At 45.6% G+C, this 20,805-nt stretch overlaps 1 protein-coding gene across 1 annotated transcript in view; it reads left to right on the top strand.

Annotated features, from left to right (window-relative positions):
• Positions 1-19,066, top strand: part of slc37a1 (solute carrier family 37 member 1) — a 22,238-nt gene extending 3,172 nt beyond the window's left edge. Inside the window, exons 2-20 of the mRNA XM_069725190.1 lie at positions 35-270; positions 4,777-4,858; positions 4,942-5,053; positions 5,278-5,356; positions 6,210-6,345; positions 7,459-7,535; positions 8,941-9,107; positions 9,224-9,276; positions 10,432-10,509; positions 11,727-11,849; positions 12,159-12,249; positions 12,394-12,456; positions 12,528-12,613; positions 12,910-12,958; positions 13,716-13,789; positions 13,893-13,971; positions 15,563-15,660; positions 18,220-18,284; positions 18,968-19,066. Coding sequence (XP_069581291.1) covers positions 215-270; positions 4,777-4,858; positions 4,942-5,053; positions 5,278-5,356; positions 6,210-6,345; positions 7,459-7,535; positions 8,941-9,107; positions 9,224-9,276; positions 10,432-10,509; positions 11,727-11,849; positions 12,159-12,249; positions 12,394-12,456; positions 12,528-12,613; positions 12,910-12,958; positions 13,716-13,789; positions 13,893-13,971; positions 15,563-15,660; positions 18,220-18,284; positions 18,968-18,983 — 1,584 coding nt within the window. The 5' untranslated portion in view covers positions 35-214 and the 3' untranslated portion in view covers positions 18,984-19,066. The remainder of the gene's footprint in view (positions 1-34; positions 271-4,776; positions 4,859-4,941; positions 5,054-5,277; positions 5,357-6,209; positions 6,346-7,458; positions 7,536-8,940; positions 9,108-9,223; positions 9,277-10,431; positions 10,510-11,726; positions 11,850-12,158; positions 12,250-12,393; positions 12,457-12,527; positions 12,614-12,909; positions 12,959-13,715; positions 13,790-13,892; positions 13,972-15,562; positions 15,661-18,219; positions 18,285-18,967) is intronic.
• Positions 19,067-20,805: the final 1,739 nt, after the last annotated feature.

Genomic DNA, 20,805 nt, shown 5'->3' with positions numbered 1-20,805 from the left:
TCCTCTTCCTCTCTTCTCCTCTTCCTCTCTTCAGACCCCGACTCTTCCATCCAGCTTCACTCCTTCCAGTCAGCCATGTGTCCCGGTGAGGCTGATTTCCCAGCAGCCCTTGCTGAGTGGAGATGAGCTGAGTCAGCACCTTCACATCTGTCTGTCCCTCCTCAGTCTGTGATGCTCAGTTCACACCAGCTGCCTGTCTCACCTGCGTCCAAACATGGCCCCTGTCCCTCCGGGGGTCCGCCTGCTGGTGTCCTTCGACAGGGACCAATGGTGGGTATGTGTGTGTGTGAGAAACACGCTGCATAACACTGCAACCCTTCAACACTTCAACTCTTCAACACTGCAACACTCTGCATCATGCTGCCACACAAATGTGTGTAGAGGGTGTGTAGAGGGTGTGTAGAGAGTGTGTAGAGAGTGTAGAGGGTGTAGAGTGAGTGTAGAGGGTGTGTAGAGTGTGTGTAGAGAGTGTGTAGAGAGTGTAGAGGGTGTGTGGAGAGTGTGTAGAGAGTGTAGAGGGTGTAGAGTGAGTGTAGAGGGTGTGTAGAGGGTGTGTAGAGGGTGTGTAGAGAGTGTAGAGGGTGTGTAGAGAGTGTGCAGAGTGTGTTAGAGGGTGTAGAGCGAGTGTAGAGTGAGTGTAGAGGGTGTGTAGAGTGTGTGTAGAGAGTGTGTAGAGAGTGTAGAGGGTGTGTAGAGAGTGTGCAGAGTGTGTAGAGAGTGTAGAGGGTGTGTAGAGTGTGTGGAGAGTGTAGAGGGTGTGTAGAGAGTGTGTAGAGGGTGTGTAGAGAGTGTGTAAAGGGTGTGTAGAGAGTGTGTAAAGGGTGTGTAGAGAGTGTGCAGAGTGTGTAGAGAGTGTGCAGAGTGTGTAGAGAGTGTAGAGGGTGTGTGGAGAGTGTAGAGGGTGTGTAGAGAGTGTGCAGAGTGTGTAGAGAGTGTAGAGGGTGTGGAGAGTGTGTGGAGAGTGTAGAGGGTGTGTAGAGAGTGTGTAAAGGGTGTGTAGAGAGTGTGTAAAGGGTGTGTAGAGAGTGTGTAGAGGGTGTGTAGAGGGTGTTTAGAGAGCGTGCAGAAGGTGTAGAGTCTGTAGAGAGTGCAGAGGGTGTGTAGAGAGTGTGCAGAGTGTGTAGAGAGTGTAGAGTGTGTGGAGAGTGTAGAGGGTGTGTAGAGAGTGTGCAGAGTGTGTAGAGAGTGTAGAGAGTGTGCAGAGTGTGTAGAGAGTGTAGAGGGTGTGTAGAGTGTGTGGAGAGTGTAGAGGGTGTGTAGAGAGTGTGCAGAGTGTGTAGAGAGTGTAGAGGGTGTGTAGAGTGTGTGGAGAGTGTAGAGGGTGTGTAGAGAGTGTGTAGAGGGTGTGTAGAGAGTGTGTAAAGGGTGTGTAGAGAGTGTGTAAAGGGTGTGTAGAGAGTGTGTAGAGGGTGTGTAGAGGGTGTTTAGAGAGCGTGCAGAAGGTGTAGAGTCTGTAGAGAGTGTAGAGGGTGTGTAGAGAGTGTGCAGAGTGTGTAGAGAGTGTAGAGGGTGTGTAGAGTGTGTGGAGAGTGTAGAGGGTGTGTAGAGAGTGTGTAGAGTGTGTGGAGGGTGTGTAGAGAGTGTAGAGGGTGTGTAGAGAGTGTGTAGAGTGAGTGTAGAGGGTGTGTAGAGAGTGTGTAGAGGGTGTGTAGACGATGTGTAGAGAGTGTGTAGAGAGTGTGCAGAGAGTGTGTAGAGGGTGTGTAGAGGGTGTGTACACTCTTCAACACTTCAACTCTTCAACACTGCAACACTCTGCATCATGCTGCCACACAAATGTGTGTAGAGGGTGTGTAAAGGGTGTGTAGAGAGTGTGTAGAGAGTGTAGAGGGTGTGTAGACGATGTGTAGAGAGTGTGTAGAGAGTGTGTAGAGGGTGTGTAGACGATGTGTAGAGAGTGTGTAGAGGGTGTGTAGAGGGTGTGTAGAGAGTGTGCAGAGAGTGTGTAGAGGGTGTGTAGAGAGTGTGCAGAGTGTGTAGAGTGTAGAGGGTGTAGAGTGAGTGTAGAGTGAGTGTAGAGGGTGTGTAGAGTGTGTGTAGAGAGTGTGTAGAGAGTGTAGAGGGTGTGTAGAGAGTGTGCAGAGTGTGTAGAGAGTGTAGAGTGAGTGTAGAGGGTGTGTAGAGTGTGTGTAGAGAGTGTAGAGGGTGTGTGGAGAGTGTGTAGAGGGTGTGTAGAGAGTGTAGAGGGTGTAGAGTAAGTGTAGAGAGTGTGTAGAGAGTGTGTAGAGGGTGTGTGTAGAGGGTGTGTAGAGAGTGTGTAGAGAGTGTGTAGAGGGTGTGTAAAGGGTGTGTAGAGGGTGTGTAGAGAGTGTGTAGAGAGTGTGTAGAGAGTGTAGAGTGAGTGTAGAGGGAGTGTAGAGGGTGTGTAGAGTGTGTGTAGAGAGTGTGGAGAGTGTGTAGAGGGTGTGTAGAGAGTGTGTAGAGGGTGTGTAGAGAGTGTAGAGGGTGTAGAGTAAGTGTAGAGGGTGTGTAGAGAGCGTGCAGAGGGTGTAGAGAGTCTGCAGAGAGAGTGTAGAGGGTGTGTAAAGGGTGTGTAGAGAGTGTGTAGAGGGTGTGTAGAGGGTGTGTAGAGGGTGTGTGTAGAGGGTGTGTAGAGAGTGTGTAGAGAGTGTGTAGAGGGTGTGTAGAGGGTGTGTAGAGGGTGTGTAGAGAGTGTGTAGAGAGTGTGTAGAGAGTGTGTTGTCCTCAGTGAATGGACATCTGTTTTTTCAGAGACATTCGATCGTCAGAATAAGAAATGTTGGTTCTGCCTGTTTGACGCTGAGTCAGCAGTAACAGCTGGCAGCAGGTTCCCTGGTGTTGTTGGGATCTGGAGACCTGTTGGTATGTTTCTAGCATGACCTGTTTCTGCTGGTGAACTACAGGATGTTGTTTCTGGGTACTGTAGTTCCTTTTACCTGCAGGACAGTTCTCCCTGCAGTGATAGGAGGGCTCAGTGTGTCTGCAGTCAGCTCCCTGCAGCATAGAAAGTGTCCGTTACAGAAATAAGAGCCTGTGGAAGAAAGGAGGCCAAATCAGGATATATAATGGTGTCTCTATGTGCCGGAAGGCTGTGAATGAAACCATCTGTACACCGAGTTTACAGAAGTAGAACCTGATCTTAGGTCACCTGTTGGGTTTGAGACAGTTGGACCTCTTCTCAGTACTGTAAACCTGTTGGTCTGCAGGAACCCTTTGTTCCCAGCAGGAAGTCTAAAGGAAGCACTGTCTGAAGGTTCAGGAACTTTGGGGGCGGGGCTTACAGCACTGACTATCACTGATTGGTCAGGCACCAAGCCTTTCTGCAGAACAGTTAAACCCACAGGAATTTAAAAGCCTTTGACTGTATATGTAGTTTGTGTTTGATGTAAATCAGGAAGGATGTGATCCTGGAGCTGCTGGTGGAAAACACCTGACGTAGATCAGGACTGATCTGTGCTCTGTCAGAGGAGGAGCTGCAGAGACAGCAGTTGTCTTACATCACAGAGGAACGTGGTTTTATTGGCTGGTGAATTGATCTGTCCTCATTATCTGACTCCTGAGCTGTGGACAGGTTCTGGTGTACTGTTTAAACAGACACCTGCCAGCCAATCAGAAACACAGACAGGTGTGACAGACAGGATTGGAAGGCGGGAGCTTTCACAGTCCATCTTGAATCGAGGGCGTCTTTTCAGAAAACAATACTGACTGAGCAGGAGAGGGTGTGCTGCACACAGTCTGAGGCTGTCAGCTGATGTACACACACTGACACACACACACACACACACACACACACACTGCATGCCTTCCATCCGAGTGTCTTCAGGTCGGTCTGTGGTGTCGCTGCAGTGCCTGTCCACCCTGCCAGTGTTTGAGCTTCCTCTGTGATGATGACTGCCCAGCTCTTCATCACCACCTAACAACAGAGCTGAGATGATGTCACAGCCTGCCCTGTCACTGATCTGTGCTGAGTTCAGGGGCAGTCAGAGTTCATCTGTGCTCATATTAATGTGTGTGTCTCTCGTGTAACTGCGTCACACAGCTGAACACCTGATTTTCAGAAAATACAACACAGGCTGACCTTTAAAAACCCAGATGGTCAGCTGACTGAGAACCAGTCCGTTCTACTGCAGGGAAACATCCTGCTGGACTGGATGAACTGGTTCTGTGTGCCACGTCACACAGCCGGAACACTGTGTAAATATTTCACAACATGTCATTCGCTGTAATCAGCCAGATATTGGAGGTCAGGTAAGTTTCTTCTATAACAGGATGAGGAAACGTCAGGCACACGCCTTAGTGTTTGTTCACGTTAACACTGCAGAAATATGTCAGAGTAAAACCTGCTCCTCCTGACTGCTGTGGTAACAAGACAGCATCCACTCTGACGTGTGCACAACGATTACAGTGACAGGAGTGGATCTTTGAGGAGGACAGTGATCCTAAGTGAACCTGTTGAAAGGAGACAATCAACCAGGACCCTGACATCAGTCCCAGAGCAGCTCAGGGCCTCTTTGACCACAGCTGTTCCACTCTGGTTCAATCATCAAACATCATCAAAAACCAAACACACTTGTTTTTATTTTAAATAAATCTGAAATGAAGTTCATACATTTTGCAGCTTGGCAGAAGTGTCCAATCAAATAGTTTGTGTGTTGTGGTTTTATCTTCAGCATGTCTCAGCATGAACTTTTTAAACAGTTACTAACAGAGGAGAGAAGTGTCTCCACATTAAAATCTCTTTAGGCTGTACTAATGATGATGTCACTCAGTTTGGATTAGCTCTCAGTGCTGCCCCCCTGTGTCTCCTCTCTGCAGGTACAGAGCTCTCACCTTCATCCTCACCTTCCTGCTCTACACCAGCTTCCACCTGTCCAGGAAGCCCATCAGCATTGTAAAGGTAACAAAGACAGTCCTGAAGGCGGTGTTGACTGGTGAACGCGTGGCGTTGACTGGTGAACTAATCTGGTTTCATCCTGACAGAGTGAACTTCATAAGAACTGCTCCCCTGTCAGTGAACTTGCCACCTTTGCGTCCAGCGGCAGCCAGCAGCTGTCCCTCCACACAGATATGGACTGCAGCTGGAAGCCCTTTGGTTAGTATCTGCTTGACTCTTCATATTTCAGGGGTTTTCTTGGAGGTTTTATTGGGGGGTGGGGGGGTACTGTTGTTGTGCCACATTAACATCTGATATGAAACGCATATGTTATAAAGATAGATGTGCTTCGTTTCCTTTTGCATTGATGAAGAAGAACATAGCAGCAGGAACAGCCGCCTCACAGCAGCCTGAATGAACCAATCATTCCTTTATGTTCTCAGATAAAAGCAACTACAAACAGCTGCTGGGAGCCATGGACTACTCCTTCCTGTGTGCCTATGCAGTGGGAATGTACCTGAGGTGAGACTGCAACATAGGATGTTTTATTATAGTGAGGGTGAAAGTGAGTCACTGCAGCACAGTAAAAGGTACCAAAGTATATCGTATATGTAATAAAAACATTTAAATACTGTAAACTCCATAGAAATAAGGTATTTCATGATGTCATGTTTTATGATGTCATCAGTATTTCATGATGTCATCAGTGTTTCACGATGTCATCATTGCAGGTTAAAGTCTGGTTAACCTTTCTTGTATCTAAAAACCGTTCTTTTAACATTTGCCCTCCATGACGGTGTCCTTCATTAAAGCCTGATGAAGATGAACTGACTTGTTGTTGATCAGTGAGGAGGATGAGCAGTTGTGCTGTTTGTGTTGGATGGACTCTCTGCCCCCCCCCCCCCGACAGTCTTCATCAGCTGCTCTTCTAGAAGAACGCTGTCTTTATTTCCGTCTTTATGTTTTTCATCAGCAGATCTTAAAGGATCTAAATCTACACGTTAATTTTACATGTTTCCTTTTTATAGGTTTTATTTTTGTTGGCCTTTATTGGATGATGTAAGTGACAGGAAGGACACTGGCAGAGTTTTGGACCAGGTTCATCTGGTGCCTTTAGGTGTTTATGTCCAACTTTTAGTCTGTTCATGTGACTAACTAGAGAACACATCATCTCCACCAACACAATCTTCTTCATTTGATTTAATTGTTAAAAAAAACATCCAGTTATAAAGACGTACAGTCATGTGAGGCTGAACGCAAACATTTCCTGGATGAAGGTGATGAAACAAAGTTTGTATGTAGCTGGATATTTGATACAACTTTATTTATCAGAGTAAGACAGTTAATACGATGTCATCATTGTGTGCCCCTGTAGCGGCATCATCGGAGAGCGCGTGCCCATTCGACTGTACCTCACAGTGGGCATGCTGACCAGCGGCCTCTTCACCTGCCTGTTTGGACTGGGCTACATCTACAACATCCACAGCCTGGGCTTCTATGTGTTCGTCCAGGTGAGACGCAGGATGACACTATTCAAGAGTACGAGTGAGGATCAAAACGTTCAGAGAGTTTCTGAACGCAGCACAAAGGACCATCAACCTTCCTCAGGAAATATTAAGAGAAACTTCACATTTCTGGGAACAAAATCTTCAACACGCCGATCACAGAGCGCTCTGTTGCCATGTTGGAGAAGCCTGTTGCCATGGCGCCACAGTACAGGTGTTTTGTGTTCTCTGGGTTTGAAAAGACACAGCAACAAAGTGACAAAGAGGGAAGAAGAGCACACAGACTAAATACAGTAGGGAGGGAAGGACAACGAGGGACAGCCGAAACTAATCAGGGGCGGGGCCAACAATCATACAAAGGACAGGAAGTGAAACAAAGACAGACACAGGGAGGGGAGTCGTTTCTAAATCCAACAGGAAGCACAAAACCCAGACTGACCTGAAGACTACGAAGCAGAAACGAAGTCTGAACCAGAACAGAACCTCAGAAGGTCCCTGCGGAACTCAGTCAGTCTGACTCTGGGGGACGAATTCACGGTGACACAAAGAAAAAAAGAAAACCCACCTGGCATCTCCTGATCCTTCTTCTTCTTGGACAGTGAAGCTCCGCCCCTTTTGAAACGTGATGTCATCAGAACACCTCACCCGTCTTGTCGCCTCATCGCCGTAGACTTTCTGAACACTTCGAGGGTCTCTGTTGACCGTTTACAGAGTTTAATCTAAAGTCTGATGTTTCTCTGCTCCAGTTTCAGGTTTCTGTGGTAACATCACAGATGCTCAGCGGTCACGTAAACGTGCTGGTGTTGATCAGTTACTCTGAATACTTCCTGATGGAGGTTGTTGGTGCTCCTGCTGTGTGCAGCACCGTGCTGCGTTCAACAGGAACATTATGGATTGAGCTTTGTAGAACATCGGTGTTACAGAGAAGATCGCTGAGTAACTACTGACTGTCCTGTAAAAGGAGCCTGCAGACACACACAGTAAACACAGACACCAGCCAGCTGCTGACAGCACTGAAGATGGATGAGTTCACTCAGACACACGATGACAACTTTCTGTGCACATGCATTCAAACATGGCCACACTACTAATATGATTCACCCTCTTATCATTGTTCAGGTGGCCAACGGCCTGGTCCAAACCACCGGCTGGCCCAGTGTAGTCACCTGCATCGGCAACTGGTTCGGAAAGGGCAGGTAAGATGTGCAGTGACTGACAGGAGAGGATCCCGGGAACAGAGCAGTGAGGCACCAATCAGCATGTTATTTAAAGTGTCGATAGGTGTGTTCACCACTCGTCACCGAGACGGAGACGTTTAAAGACACTCACTTGATGTTGTTGGTCTCATGGTTCCACGGCCTCATCTTTACATTAATCAGTGAGACAGCAGCTGACAGAACAACTGAAAACAAAACAACTATGAACTCAGCCAATCAGAGATGTTATGTTCGATTACTTACATTAAAAACAGGGGCCAGACTCTTCATCAGGGTCTTCATCAGGGTCTTCATCAGGGCCTTTATCAGGGTCTTCGTCAGGTCTTCATCAGGGTCTTTATGAGGGTCTTTATCAGGGTCTTCATCAGGTCTTCATCAGGTCTTCATCAGGGTCTTTATCGGGGTCTTCATCAGGTCTTCATCAGGGTCTTTATCAGGGTCTTTATCAGGGTCTTTATCAAGTCTTCATCAGGTCTTCATCAGGGTCTTTATCGGGGTCTTCATCAGGTCTTCATCAGGGTCTTTATCAGGGTCTTTATCAGGGTCTTTATCAAGTCTTCATCAGGTCTTCATCAGGGTCTTCATCAGGGTCTTTATCAGGGTCTTCATCAGGGTCTTTATCAGGGTCTTTATCAGGTCTTCATCAGGGTCTTCATCAGGGTCTTTATAAGGGCCTTTATCAGGGTCTTCATCAGGTCTTCATCAGGGTCTTTATAAGGGTCTTTATCAGGGTCTTCATCAGGTCTTCATCAGGGTCTTCAGGTCTTCATCAGGGTCTTCATCAGGGTCTTTATCAGGGTCTTTATCAGGGTCTTCATCAAGTCTTCATCAGGTCTTTATCAGGGTCTTCATCAGGGTCTTTATCAGGGTCTTTATCAGGGTCTTCATCAAGTCTTCATCAGGTCTTTATCAGGGTCTTCATCAGGTCTTCATCAGGGTCTTCATCAGGGTCTTTATCAGGCTCTTTATTGGGGTCTTCATCAAGGTCTTCATCAGGGTCTTCATCAGGGTCTTTATCGGGGTCTTCATCAGGGTCTTTATCGGGGTCTTTATCAGGTCTTCATCAGGGTCTTTATCAGGGTCTTCAGGTCTTCATCAAGGTCTTCATCAGGGTCTTTATAAGAGTCTTCATCAGGGTCTTCATCAGGGTCTTCATCAGGTCTTCATCAGGGTCTTCATCAGGTCTTCATCAGGGTCTTCATCAGGTCTCTGTGTTCTCAGTGCTCACCTGCCTCTGTCTCAGAAACAGCTGATGAATACATGTGTTTGTTAAACCGTGAGAATGTCTCCATGGGTGGATGTTGATCAGTGAAGGAGCTGGTTAGAAGATGTTCAGTGAGACAGGAGGATGTGTGCAGTGACGCTTGTGTCCATCTCCTGTCAGGCGTGGACTTATCATGGGCCTGTGGAACTCCCACACCTCGGTGGGGAACATCCTGGGCTCTCTGATCGCCGGGTACTGGGTCTCCTCCAACTGGGGCCTGTCCTTCATCGTGCCGGGGCTCATCATCGCAGCCATGGGCGTGGTCTGCTTCCTCTTCCTCATAGAGCGTAAGTACCGGCTCCTCATTGGCCAGAGGGACACGTGATGTATGGAGTCCATGTTGTTGTTCACACAGGGTAGTCTGTAGTCATGTTAATCTCACTGCGTCTGTTTCTCCCTCCAGACCCCAATGACCTCAGAGGCATACACGCTCAGACCTCCTCTCCAGGAAATAGTGTGAGTACAGACAGTCTGTGTTTCTGTCTCTGTTCAGGAAGTGAATCTTTCTTTTGCCTTAATCCTTCCTGTGTATTTCATGTGTCGACATGTCTTCTGTATCAGCATCCATTACTGATCCTCTGCAGCAGATCCAGGTGGGAGTGTTATGGTTTTAATACTAGCTGCAGTGCCATTACACTGAGCTGTTAGCAGCTTCTGTCTGTACAGTAGCGATGACTGGATCAGATTTATAACCGTTTATTTGTGTCTTGCTGAATGTTTAAAGTTCATCTGGAGTAATGAGTTAAATTCACAGGGACGACACAGAGAGCACATCAGCTACGTTAAACAACGTTAAAGGACAGTCAGGTGGAGCTCCAATGTGTGTGGTGGAGGTCCAGCTCACTGACTGACTCTACTTGAATGTGTCCCCTGCTGTGTCCCACACAGAGACACTCAGACCGTCCCCTTCATGCTCATCACAGCTCTGTGTACGAGGACACACCTGAAGGTATCACAGCCTCTCTCATCTCTCTGCTGCCGCTCTAACAGCTGCTCACAGTAACAGCAGCGGAGATGGGCTGCTGTTACTTGACTTGGAAGCTTTTCCACCTCAACCAACAACGTAGGAGTGTGTCTGCTGTCGAGGACAGACCGAGTCTTTACACCTGCTGCTTCACTCTGATGTTGTTCAACTGCAACGCTACCAAAGGTGAAGTAGCGGAAATGAAGCTCTACAAAGCTGCATCCATTCTAAACATGGATTTGAGATAGGACAAGGACCAGGACCAGGACCAGGACCAGAACCCGGGACCAGGACCCAGGACCAGGACCAGGACCAGGACCCACCAACAAGCCTCTGTTTTACACTGCTCAGCTACAATGCACCTGCTGCTGCACTAACAACAAATCATTGTGTTCACATCCTGCCTGATGATGAAGACACGATGGCTGCTTGAACATATGTTTGTCCAACTGTTGGTTTCAGTTTCATATATATACAAACATGTGTAGACCTGCTCATCTGTGGGCTGCTGCTCGGACTCATGACCTAACACTCTGCTGCTCCTTATTGTTACAAACATATTGAAGAACATGTGACCCAACCCGGATGACTGACAGCTCACCTGGAGCAGGTGTGTGTACTAATGTGATGATGGTGTCTTTAAACAGGCTCCATCCAGCTGCTGGACCAGTCCAGTCAACGGACACAGAGAGGTTTACCTGCAGTACAAGGACAACAAGAGCAAGGTGTGTGCATCACTGTATGTATTAGGTGTTGTACACTGTTTTATTTAGTATCTCCTGTAGTTGTTGTGCTAAACATTGAAGGTTCAGTGTTCAGGATTCATTTTAACAAACATGTTCACTCAGTCTGATATTTCTGTTCTTCCATCATTCAGCTGCTGTCAGCTGGATTCAGTCTTTTAACTTCTTTGTATCTGTCTGATGTTATGGTTTGATGTTCATTTGTAAAACATTCTGCTGTTAGTACACCTGTCCATGTTCATCAGATGGTCGGATGCTGCAAACCCCGCCCCTTTCATGTCAGAGCGGGATTGTTACACACCAGGTTGACTTGTCCAGTTGATAACACGCTTCATGAGACCGCTCAGTGTGATCTCGTTTGTCAAGGTTATTGGATCCAGATAACAGAAAGTTACTCTGAGTTAGTTGAGCTGCTGGGAGCTGCAGGTCAGTCCCTGAGACCCGCACAGGTGAGAGCGATTCAAGGTCACCTGATGACCTGTGGGACTATCAGTCTGTTTCACTGTTACATGTCCCTGTCCTCCACCCAGGCCTACTATTGTCCCCAGGATAGCGTTCAGAACAGAAAGGTCAGTTCCTGCAGGTGTTTAGCGGGGCAGCACTCCAATCTGTGGAGGCCGGGTCAAATCATGTTCAGGCTGGGTCCAAATGTCCACCGTCCAAATCTGTGGACCGAGTCTTTGTGGACAGCAGTAGGATGTACGCTGACATGCTGCCAGTCATCAGAAGGACTGTGTAGCTCAAAGCAAGCCGGAGGGAGGACACTGGGACGTTTGGACTCAGCCTGTGGGTTTGTGGAACCTGTTTGGATCTGTATGGCAAACCCTTGCCATCACACCAAACTGGTTGTAAGGCAACACAAACAGACACAGTGTGTGTCTGTAATTATTAATTTAATTGGATAAAATCTTTACTTTCTCTTCAAATCACAGAGCCTGTCGTGTCTCTTTGATTCATTTCCTGCCACACAGTTATCAAACTCCACTCATGTAATCTGGACCATTAATCTTCCTGCATGAAATCAGCCGGTCAGCAGCTCTGCTGTCATCTAAAATTACCTGTTGGTTAAAAATCAGTGGAACATGGATGATGATCTCTGGGCTTCTCTTCGCTCTTTGTCCTGAAGTGGACCGGGTTGTGAGGGACATGAGTCCAGCCCCTGACCTTTGACCTGCCCGTGTCTCTCTCTTGTCCTGCAGAGTTATGACACGGAGCTGCTGTTGCCTAGAGACAGCGTGTGTGTCCCGGTGCAGCCCGTGGTGGTGGTGAAGAGCGAGTCAGAGCCGTCCGCCATTAGCTTCATGGGAGCGCTGCGGATACCGGTCAGTGTTCACACCCAGTCATCACGGCATTACACATCACGACAGGATCACTAACCCTTACTATAGGATCACTAGCCATCACACAGGATCACTAACCATCACTATAGGATCACTAGCCATCACACAGGATCACTAACCATCACTATAGGATCACTAGCCATCACACAGGATCACTAACCATCACTACAGGATCACTAACCATCACTATAGGATCATTAACCATCACTATAGGATCACTAGCTGTCCCTGTCTCCTGTGTGTGTCCCTGTCTCATATGTGTGTCCCTGTCTCATGTGTGTGTCCCTACAGGGAGTCATTGAGTTTTCTCTGTGTCTGCTGTTTGCCAAGCTGGTCAGCTACACCTTCCTCTTCTGGCTGCCGCTCTATATCACCAAAGCAGGTGAGACCACAGAGAGCGAAAGTTGTTGTTCTTCTTCACCTGTTTTTCCACAGAACCGATGTGGAGAGTTGTCAGGTTAGACAGAATGTAACACAATGACCACTTATGATTGTGTGTGTGTGTGTGTGTGTGTGTGTGTCTCAGCTCACCTGGATGCCAAGAAGGCCGGAGAGCTCTCCACCCTGTTTGATGTTGGAGGAATCGTGGGTGAGTGCTGTTGTTCTTTGTGTGTGTTAGTGTGTGCGTGTGTTCACGTGTGTTACTGTGTGTTCTCTCAGGAGGGGTCCTGGCAGGAGTGGTCTCTGATAAACTGGGGAAGAGAGCCTCCACCTGTGCAGTGATGCTGCTGCTGGCTGCTCCTACTGTAAGTTCAGGTCCCCACACTGTTTGCTGGACCAGAGAGAGAGTGTGCGCGTGCGTGTGTATATGTGTGTGTTGTGTAACCTTTAGTGTTGTTACACCTCTGACCTGTGTGTGTGTGTGTGTGTGTGTGTGTGTGTGTGTGTGTGTGTGTGTGTGTGTGTGTGTGTGTGTGTGTGTGTGTGTGTGTGTGTGTGTGTGTGTGTGTGTGTGTGTGTGTGTTGTGTAACTTTTAGTGTTGTTGTTACACCTCTGACCTGTGTGTGTGTTGTGTAACCGCTGTGTGTGTCTGTCCTGCAGCTGTACGGCTTCTCCATGATCAGTGAGTTGGGTCTGGGACCGACCATCGGTAAGATGCCGCCTCTCCTCCGTCATGTTTACGTAACACTTCATCACTCCTATAATTATTGTAACACATTGATAATATCATATGTATATATGAGATGTGGTCTTAGACGTTTGACATATTATTATTTATTTTAAGTGTTGTTTGTAATAACTTTATATATTTTTAAACATACAGATCAGAGGTCTCTAGCCTTTTTTCTTCATGGGAGAAAGAGAGCTCCTCATGTCTAGAAACATTTATTCACATAGCTGAGGTCCACCCAAAGCAGCTGAATCGGCTTCTTTTATGTGAACAATAACGATCTGATACTCAACACCCAGTGAACTATGAGACCTTGATATAGATATATATTTATATTTTATGTATATCATATATGTATATTTAAAAAATTTGTGTTGTTCTTGTATACACTACATTTATTAGTTGTAGGTCTGGTATGTATGAAGCTCCACAGTAAAACGTTTGTCTTCAGTGTGTTGAAATTCAATGAAAAGCACATTGTTTTATTTTTACCAAAGATAAACAGGAAGTGCAGATACTTGTCATAAAAAACAGATGCTGGAGTTCAGATCCAGTTTCCAGCCAGAGCTCATGTATGCAGTCCTGATAGAAGAAGTCACATGACCTGGCTGCACGGACGCAGCTGCTCATCCGCTCTGATTGGTTGGACCGTTGAGTCCTCCTGAACATCAGCAGCTCATTCGGTGAACCAGTAGAACCGATCAGAACCCGTCCAAACGTGTGTCTGTGTTTCCAGGGATGCTGTTGGTGTGTGGAGCACTGGTGAATGGACCGTATGCCCTCATCACCACTGCAGTCTCTGCAGATCTGGTAAGAACACAAACTCTCAGGGTCATTCGCAAGATCACTGTGTTTAACAAGACATATTATTTATCTGTATACCCCCCTCCCCCTCCTCCTCCTCTGGTTTCAGGGAACCCACAAGAGCCTAAAAGGCAATGCCAGAGCTCTGTCGACTGTCACCGCCATCATCGACGGTACCGGGTCTGTAGGTCAGTGCACACACAGGATATATATGTATATATATATGCACACATAAATATAAAGTGAACATCCCGGTCCTGTGGTCCACTGCGGGTTTCTGACTCTGAGCTGCTCACATCACTTTCAGCTGGTTTCTCCTTTAACAGCTCGGTGACTCGTCTACACTTGATCATCGAATCTGACCTTAAATATCTCCATACCCGACCCTCAGGGCCTGATTTACTAAGAGCTCTAACAAAGGGCACTAAAGTGTGTGTTTATTCCAAAAGTTTGCATGTTTATTTTGCACCCGTTTTGCAGGTGATTTACTGAGAGTAACTGCATCACTGATATCTGGTGATATCGCTCCATTTACTTGGTTTCATTTGGTGGGAACCTTCTGAAGCTCCCTGTGAACTGTGTGGGACATATTCAGGACCACGGACAGCTCCCCTGAAGAACAGGACTGATACCCCATCAGTGGTACCTGCAGTACGCTGCTGGCTGTCAATCATCATTCAGTTCATTCAATAACTCTAAAATATCATCTCTGGACAGACGACATGTCTGAATAATGTTTCCCTCTGACATCAGAAATGTTTAACGGGTGTAAAACCTCGTTCTCTACATATTCTCTGCTTTCCTGCGTCTCCTTCACAATAAGAGCAGCTGTCTCTCTCTCCTGATGTTCATCTGATTAAAACCTTCAGTCGTACTAAAATACACAACAATCACTTCTCCTGATTCTACTTCCAGGGTTTAGTAAATATCATCACAGCTGATTCATTTATCTGTTTACATTTCTCCTCTCAGTATTTTACACCTTCAAGTAGAAACGCCCAATATGACGTGTTCATTCAAACACGCAGAATGGACACGCGTGTTAAACTGCACATCGTTAGTAGATCAGCTGGACATTTATCTGCTGATGATGTGAAGTTTGTTGATACATATCAGTGAATCTGAAACAGTTTTTTAGCTGTAAAATTCTGCAAGTTGGAACGTTTTTCTGATAAAAACCTAAGTTACCTGTGACATGTGGTCCCTGAAGACTGTTGGATGTGCTGCTGTGATGTCAGACAGGTAATCAGGAAACCCCTGAAGCACCTGTTTTCTCTCTGATTCCTGAGTGTGGCTGTCTGCTGAAGACCAGCTCCTGTCTGTTTATATCCTGTCCAACGCTCTAAAATAAATGCACTTACCCAAGTCTGCTGTTCTCCAAAATCCTGGGAAAAGAAGGTCAATGTGTATTTTCTAATTTCCCTCTAAATATATGAACAACAGCTCTTTAAGTGAAAGTATTTGGGCCTATTTTCTACTGTGGATGAATATAAGTTCATATAAAGGGAGTGTTTCTGGTGTGTTTGGGATAAACTATGAAGGAGAACAGTGGAGATCTGGATACTAGAACAACACTCAGTCTCGTTCATTGTTGTTTCCGTGAAATGAAATATCAAGTATCATCGTTACTGTTTAATGCTGTTCAGATCTTTACGTCATCACATAGTCAGTTTTAACTCAGTTCATCATCGTTCCTGAACTGTTACATTCATGAGGGTCTGACAGTGTGAGGAGGATCCACTCTGGCTGACTTGACCCTGCTTGTGTTTGTGCTGTCAGGTGCAGCGCTGGGCCCCCTGCTGGCCGGACTGTTGTCTGCAGGCGGCTGGGATCAGGTCTTCTACATGCTCATGACTGCGGACTTCCTGGCTCTGTTGGTGAGTGCTTGAACAACCAGAAACACCAGAAACAACACCACCGGTGGTGATGAGACTTTAATAATTCCGCAGTGGGGAAATTTAGTAGTGACAACAATTTAGGAATACAGGTACACAGAGGAAAACATTACAAAAAACAATAGATAAAAATAAGATTTTGTAGGAAAATGTAAAAAAATAAAAACCAAAGTATAAAATCAATATACACACACACAATCAAGCTATATACACAAAATAAATAAAATACACCTTGACCTATACATTTTAATGTAAAGAAAAAATATGTGATATAAAATATATTTTTTCATTGTAAATTTCCAGGATATATTAATTATTGAACAGTTATTGCACATCAGTGATAAGGATTTCTTTGAGTGATGTGCATAGGTCAAATAAATGTATATTATACAGTATAGTGTAGTATAAATGTACAGAAAAAATTAACTAAAATGTACTAGGTATATATATTTTAATAAGCAGTAACAATATTCTATTAAGTATGATATAATATATATACAAGTACCCGACATCTGACTCAAAAAGAAAAAAGAAAGTAGATGAAGCAGAAGGATCCGCCTCCTCAGACTTGCAGAGAGTCACTGGTCTGGTCTCCCTGCTCTGTTTGCAGCTGTGTTCAGAGCCTCAGTAGAGACTTGGGTAGAAACCTGCAGGTTCAACCTGTAGCCTCCAGTTCAGTTTTAAGTGTCTGTAGGATCCTGATGGCTCCAGCAGGTGTCGCCTCGGTGCTTTGGGTCCATCACATCAGAGGGAGGGGCTTCCAGTCAGGTGGCAGGTGTTACTGGATAATAACTTTCCACCACAGTGTGCTAACAGTACCTCTGTGTTGGAGAGATGTTCAGCTGTTTGGAGGTTTATGGACAGTTGCTAGAGATTCTTGAACAGAACAAGTTAAAGACCACTGACGGAGAAGTGATCCAGAAGTTTGTACTCAAACTTGGACTTGTGTTCCTTCTTCTTGTGTGTAGTTTTGATGTGAAACCCAGATGAAGACCTCAGTACCTACTGGACTCTGACAAAGACCATTACACGACCAGTGGTTCCGACCCAGAGATCTGATTGGTCAACTGAACATATGGAGCGTGCTCAAATCAACATTGCAATAAATATCCCTCCACCTCCTCAATAGGAATATATAACTAGAATTCAATTTCATATAATATGTAATATAATATAGTTTCTACTTGTTATAGTTCTATTAAATGAGCCATTTGGTGAAGTCGGGTCTCTTTTGGTCCTTTTTGGTCGCTCCGAGCACCCGTACCGTAACACCACGGATAGTCACGCACTTACAGTCCTAGAGGAGGCTAGCTGGACCGGTTTGGTTTGAACACATGACACGGAGCTAAAATGTTAAAAACAAATGAGAACATGGATATCTTTGTTCATCAGATATCTTTGTTCATCAGATATCTTTGTTTCTCAGATATCTTTGTTCATCAGATATCTTTGTTCATCAGATATCTTTGTTCCATCCAGACTGAACTGGCTGAGCAGTTTAGTGTTTCTATATTCTATATTTATTCAGTTGGAGACTAGAAATCCTCTCTGTTGCTAGGTGGTTGCTAAGGGTCCTACTACTTCCTGGAGTAGTGAACATTACATACGTTACATAAGAGTCTACTGATGGGACTGATTGTTTTCCAGTTGTTAGTCATACCCCATGTGTTGCCATGGAAACAGAAATCACACTAACTAAAAGTTTTATATTTAGAGAGTGAATTGCTCCACAATATGAACAGATGTAGATTACATGTTTTATTTAGTTGGTAACTTGTTGTATAATCTCAGCATTACACTGGAGGCTGTTTCAACCTCATTATTGACACGACAGTGATGCAGTGAAATTAAAGTGCACCGTATTGTGTAATACTGCTTAATTAAAACATGCAAAGAGAGTCTCTGCATGTTTTTTAAACATTAAAGCAGTCAAACTATTTTAAAAATGATTGACACTGCATGTTAACAGATGTACTGGTTCTGTGTGTGTATGTGTGTGTGTGTGTGTGTGTGTGTGTGTGTGCATGCGTGTGCGTGTGTGTGTGTGTGTGTGTGTGTGTACACACTGGTCTATACCTACACACTATATGGCTGGACTGTGTATAAAATGCTAGATTGTCTTTTAATTTGAAGTGGTCTTTTAATTTGAAATGAGGACTTTTATTTTGAAACAATAGAGGAAGTTATAGCTTTCAGTCAACCAGTGGCTGTCACTCTCAGTTGTGTTTATAGTTCTGGCCCTCTGTTGTGGTCCAGCAGGCTTTTATTGTGAAGCAGCTGTAGGAAGTGCTTCAGTAGTTTTAACCCACTACACACATACAAGTCCAGATGTGTCAGTGTAGAGCCAGATGTTCCCCTCCAGCAGGTAGGGACCCAAACAGACTGCCAGCAGAGGGAACATGAAGCCTGCCAGGTGTTGTTTTCAGGTGTTTTCTGTTGCCAGGTGACCACAGGCGACTGAATGAGATTTAAATGCAGGCTGATACACAGAAACAAATACACATCTAATATTTGAATTTGTGTTGGTTTGTGTGTGTGCAGCTTCTGCTCCGGCTGGTGACGAAGGAGCTGACCTCATCTAAGCCCCGCCCCATCTCTGCTGTGGAGTAAGTCTCACCTTGATTCTACCTGATGAACGACTGTCAGTACATCACATTGTTTCACTCTGATCAGGCTGAGTCAGTTGGACTTTATACTCCACTGCTGGGCTGAGACATGAACTACAACCACACAAACCACCTCCACCTTTATCACCTTTCAAAATAAGACCATGAAACGTGACTGTGTGTGTAGAGAGTGTGAGAACAAACACACTGCAGGTCAATGAGCTAAAACGGTGGAGGTGCAGGTGCAAGTGGAGGTGGAGGTGGAGGTGCAGTTGGAGGTGGAGGTAGAGGTGCTGGTGCAGTTGGAAGTGGAGGTGCAAGTGGAAGTGGACACATGGTGATGGAGCTGAGGGGAGTTACAGCTGGCAGGATCAGGGACATGTTGAACATTGGGGACAGGCCAGTTCCCAATTCTGAAGGCTCCGCCCACTTTTCACCATATTTGGGATGCAATTCTGCGCTTTGTATACATGATAAAATGTCCTGGTTACTGATGACTGCAGCTGACTCGACCTGACCTGACCTGACCTGACCTGACCTGACCTGACCTGACCTGACCTGACCTGACCTGACCTGACCTGACCTGATCCAAAACCAGCAGATTCAGGTTTACAGAGTTTATTGTTCTGACTGTAAAACAAAATCAACTTATTTAAACTGTTAATGTTTTCTCCTCTTCACAGGATGAAGGAGCACTGAGACTCCACACACACACACACACACACACACACACACACACACACACACACACACACACACACACACACACACACACACACACACACACACAGGATAATGAACCAACAGAGGCCGTCGCTGAGGAAGAAGAGGAAGATTCATCTTCACTTCCTGTTCCTGCACTAATCCACCTCCTGTCCTCCTCCTCTGTCTGTCTGAGAGGTGGATGTCCACGTCCAGCCTTACTTTGGACATGTATGTTTGGAGTTTATATAAACTAGTTATTGATTTCAGTCTTTAAAACAGCAGCTCCTCCTCCGTTCTCTGATCTGTGTGGACACGATCAGTCCCCATCTCTCCTCTAAACCGACACAGCACCTGTTCAACGGTCCAGTTTCTATTCGAACCAACCAGAACCATCAGTGATGTCATTAACAATCAGTGATGTCATCAACCATCAGTGATGTCATCGTTGGTTTGTGAACGTTATGAATCCTCCAGTTCAGATTCTGTCCGTCACCATCTTGCTAGTTCAGAGCAGTTTGGAGCAGGAAGTGACCATATTTGGACGAGCTGGGGGAGGAGCCAGCGGTGGATCTGACTGATCTGATTGGAAACCTGACGGATCCACCGATGACTGATTATTTTCAGATGGACCTCCAAAAACTAAGAAGAAGGAGTGACTTTAGCTAACAACACCAGATGGACACATTTTATTCACTTTGGATTTGATGAGAGAAGTTGAATGGGAGGACACTCGTGGTATTGCAGCTGATGTTTTTATATCCAGTCTGTGGCGGGACCTCAATTCTGGTTCTGAATGATGTCAGCAGCCGGAGACAGTCCATGTTTCAGGGTTCCTGTGTTGGCTGGTCAGCAGCTCCATGGTGGAGAAAAAACACAGACCGCAAGACGTCTGTAACTTCCTGTTTCCTGACCTCTGACCTCTCTCCTCTGCGTGGTGGAAGCTGCTGTTTTTGTGTCACCTTTGCCTTATTGAACCAAAGAGATTATGGATCATGGTTTCATCTAAATAACTTATGTCTGTTTGTTTTGTGGTGGTTTCTGATTGGTTGTTTTCCTTGTTATGAAATGAACGCACCAAAGGCGATTTTGCTATGAATACTGATGGTTTTCCTGTGTGTGGGGGGAGGAGGGTCTCAGAGATGATGGATGTTAAACCTGGTGGTCATGTTGTTCAGTGTGATGTTGACCAGGTCTGTTGTTTCAACGCAGTAACTCTCCTTCCATTTTGGTGAAATTCAGATGCTCGTGTTTGGTGATTGTTTTATTTATTATGATGCTGTTAAATTATGATCTATTCACAGACTCATGTTCATGTTGTATAGATGTATGGATGATTGATGGATGATTAAGATGTCGTCATGGTGACAGCATCATGTGTTCATCAGTCGTGGTCGGCTGCTACTAGAAACACGGGTGCCTTGTTTGTTCTTGTCTTTCTGATGAGCTGTTGATTTTTGTAAATGTAAAAATAAAAGAAGGTTTTTCACTTGAATCAACTGGGTTCGGAGTTGTTTCACTCCAAAGCATTCTGGGTAAAATAAATAAAGCTTGTGTTTCCTTTTCCTGTTTGTGATGCCTTTTTCTGCAGCGTGCTGTGACAGGCCAGATAAATTGGTCCGGTTGATGGCGTGGAGGGTCCTCAAGGACCAGCTGGAGGTGGCAGCTGTCATCTGGAAGGCTGAGGAAGTACTCAGTGACACGGGCAGACCGGATCACTCACTCACGCACGCACGCATATCTGTCCAAATTCATATAGATGCTCCTGCAAAGAAGATAATAATAATAATAACTTCTAAAACATGGACGAGGCCGTCAG

This window comes from Brachyistius frenatus, unplaced genomic scaffold (genome assembly GCF_029030835.1).
Source record: "Brachyistius frenatus isolate BFR_SWC_R1_liver_20210118 unplaced genomic scaffold, ASM2903083v1 Contig_413, whole genome shotgun sequence".
Classification (NCBI taxonomy): domain Eukaryota; kingdom Metazoa; phylum Chordata; class Actinopteri; family Embiotocidae; genus Brachyistius; species Brachyistius frenatus.
Note: the sequence above shows the minus strand (reverse complement) of the source record. Positions and strands in the feature narration are given on the sequence as shown.